Source organism: Gymnogyps californianus, unplaced genomic scaffold (assembly GCF_018139145.2).
Source record: "Gymnogyps californianus isolate 813 unplaced genomic scaffold, ASM1813914v2 HiC_scaffold_196, whole genome shotgun sequence".
In the NCBI taxonomy this organism is placed as follows: Eukaryota; Metazoa; Chordata; class Aves; order Accipitriformes; family Cathartidae; genus Gymnogyps; species Gymnogyps californianus.
The window spans coordinates 14,649-17,833 of NW_026114077.1; the positions used below are offsets into that span (position 1 = coordinate 14,649).

Genomic DNA, 3,185 nt, shown 5'->3' on the forward strand with positions numbered 1-3,185 from the left:
CAGGAGTGGCTGTGATGTAAGAAAAAGCCTTGAAAACAGCCTCACCTGTCCCTCCTCATCCTCCTACCTCTCTCCAGAATGACAGGGCATGGCCTGCACCCAAGGGCAAGGACAGCAAGGACAGGTCACCTATACACCCTCCACCCCCCAAAACAGTTCCCTGCACAGCCCAGCAGTTACACAGATGTGCATGGCTAAGGTGACTCACAGGTTGATGGTGAAATCAGCCTGCCCAGGCCACGCACCAGGGCCCTCACGCCTCTCGCACACCTCCAGCTCCCACCACACATGGAGCCTCAAGGACAGCAGCCAGTGCCCAAGCCCCCATGGCTGCTCTGCAGTGACTGGCCTTCCCGCAGGCAGGAAGCAGCTTTCCTCAAAGCTGGCTCTTCTCCTGGCAGGGCCTGTTGCCCATCTCTGCCTGGTGGTCTGCCCTCCCATTGTGCTCTTGGCTACAGTTGTCCAGCATGGTCCCACTGCAGAAGAAATGAGGCAGCACTGGGGGAAGCCCATGAGGTAGGGCCTGAGGAGGGCTCCAAGGACCTGCAGAGTGCACTGGGGAGAGCACGTCCTCCAGATCCCAGCACATGGCCGTGCAGCAACTGGAGGGTCCACAGAGCAGTTCTGAGTATCTTCCAAAATTGTTGTAATCCTGTAATTCCAGGAAGGAGCCTTGCCACATGGCATGTTGTTTATCTTTTTAATCTTACTTTGAACTCTGACCTCGGAGGGACACATCCCAGAGCAGGTGCTCTAAGAGACAGGCCTGCAGGAATACCTGAGGAAGCAAAGCGCAGTAGAGAAACCCATAAAGCAAAGAACAGCAGCAAGGAAGCAATGCACAAGCTCTCCCAACCTCCTGCATTGCCCATCACCTCTCCAAAGTCTTTGGGCAGAATAACCACATAACCCCTGGTGCAAATGAGGGTTTTCACCATGGGTTAGCTGAGACTCTTTCATCACCTTCTCCTGCCTCTCCAGCCACTCACACTGTCCTCTCCTGGAAGAGGAGCTCGGCCTGCAGAGCTGTGGGTGCACAGGGCAAGCAGCACTGCCAGGAGAGAGCTGAGGGCGCCTTCCCCCAAGCTCAGCCTTGCACAGCCACATGCCCTCCCTCCCCTGCGTTCTTGCACAGCCAAGGAAGCTCCCTGCACCAGGGTGTCTTGCACAGCACAGAGGTACAAGGCACTGTCAGAGACCTCGACTTCCTCCAGCTGCAGGAGGCTGTATTTCCCTGTGGTGTTCAGCGATGTGGTGAGACGGCCGCTCGGCTTGTGGCCAGCTGCTGCCTGAGACGAGAGCAGCTGGGGAGCTTGGCCTTTCCTCTGCTGGTACCAAAGCAGGGCATTAGGCCTGGAGCTTTGGTAGGTGCAGGTGGTCTGGAAGGTGTCTTTCTCCTCTACTGTGACTTGTCCTTCTTGCTGGGTGATGGTGGTCTGCCCCATGGTGCCTGGAAGAAAGCAAGGGTCAGCAACTGTGCAGGGAAAGGCTCTGAGATGCAAAACAAGAGGGGATGCAAAGTGTCAGAGGAGAAGGCTCCCTTGCCTTGCGCTGCAGCAAGAGCCTTGTGGACAGGAAGAGAAGGCGGTGAGTGTCTTTGGGCAGGACGTCTGAGACCTCAGCTCAGCGTGGATCCCACAGCACAATAATGCCAATTACCTCCCACAGGGATACCCCCAGAGGAGAGCTGTGCTTTCACCCAGGTCTTCGGTCTCCACTCTTGTGCTGCCTGGAGTCTCCAGGGAACAGCCTGTAGTGCCTGGCCCTCCTGTGCTGGCTGCAGGACACCTCCAGCAGGGTGAGGGACCTTTCAACTCCTGCAAAGATGTTTCATCCTGCTCCCCATTCCTCGTCCTCTCAGAAGGCTCCGAGGTCAAGGAGGGAAAAGGAAGCCCTGGCATTATGGACATGCAGGAGGAATGGATAGCCAGGGCATACTGCATGACATGTGCCAGCCAGGAGAGAGACTGGGACACCCTAAGAATGCGAGTGGGATGAGAGAGCTTTCACGTCCCTGCATCAGCTTTCAAAAGACCTGTGCGTTTGGGTTGCAAAGTCAGAAAATGTGTACTGCCGAGATAGAAAAGAGCTTCTGCAATGATCTGTCTGTGAAACACTGGGCCCAGACAGATCAGCAGAGAGAGGCACAGAGAGGTGGAGAGTTGCAAGAGAAAAGGAAGGCAAGGGGTCTAAGATGATCAGGAGAGAAGCTGTTTCTTCTCACTCTCTTCTTTTGTTTGCCAGCAGTAACAGCATCTTGAGACAGCAGGTGCAAAACCACCTGTGCGATCTGATGTTTCCCAACCTTTGCCCATAATTCAAGAGCAGCTCCCTGCAGAGAACTGTTGAGGGGTGAGGGTCTCCTGGGAAGAAGAGGAATCATACCATCAGTCAAAGCCAGTGCTTACCCAGTGGTTGGCTCAGGAAGGCAGCGAGGATGAGATACCCGAGGTGCATGCTGAGACCGATCCTCCTGCCTGTGTGAGAGAGACCCAAAAACCCCACACGTCCCCACCAAGAGCCCCAAGAGAGCACAGCTGCCGGAAATGACTCTGCAAGGGGAACAAAGAAGGAAATGGGGAGGAGAAAATGCTTCTTCTTAGCACACCTGAAATGCCTGTGCTGTGCTCTTCTCTCCTCCAGCAGCGACTCGTGTTGCTCCTGCAGACAACACCTTCTGCCATTCCAAGGGGAGGGAGGGGTAAAAGGGGGATAGGCCTGCACCTGGTGACCAACCTCTCTGACACATCCTCCTGTGCAACATCTTGGGAGTCTCTCCTTCCCTGATGCCTGTGCCTCCTCTCTCTCCATCCTCAAGCCCTTGGCTGGGTTGGCCTCTCCTGGCTCCTGCACGGTGTCTAGCCCCAAGCTCCTGTCCGCACACCGCAAGGCTGCGGCTCTCACAAACACAATGGTCAACACCCCAAACCCTGCAGACACCGACTGCCCCACTCAGAGCCCAGGCACTGTGGACTTTCTCCTTCTAGCCAAAAAAGTTATCTCAGGAACAAGAAATGAAGTTTCCTGCCACCCTGCCCATCCCATCTCATACATCAGCTTCTGAAAAGCTCGTTGAGGGAAAAAAACAAACAAACAGTCCTTCCATTTGACCATAACCCTTCCATTCTCAGTTTCCTCAAAACCAGTTGCATCTGCATTTGTCCTCTCCCTGCTTCTAGCCATTA

At 55.0% G+C, this 3,185-nt stretch overlaps 1 gene segment (V, D, J or C); it reads right to left on the reverse strand.

Annotated features, from left to right (window-relative positions):
* Positions 1 to 706: 706 nt before the first annotated feature.
* LOC127028125 (T cell receptor alpha variable 1-2-like) lies at positions 707 to 2,457 on the reverse strand. The segment is given in 3 exon segments: positions 707 to 778; positions 1,155 to 1,450; positions 2,409 to 2,457. Coding segments are annotated over 3 exon segments (417 nt in total).
* Positions 2,458 to 3,185: the final 728 nt, after the last annotated feature.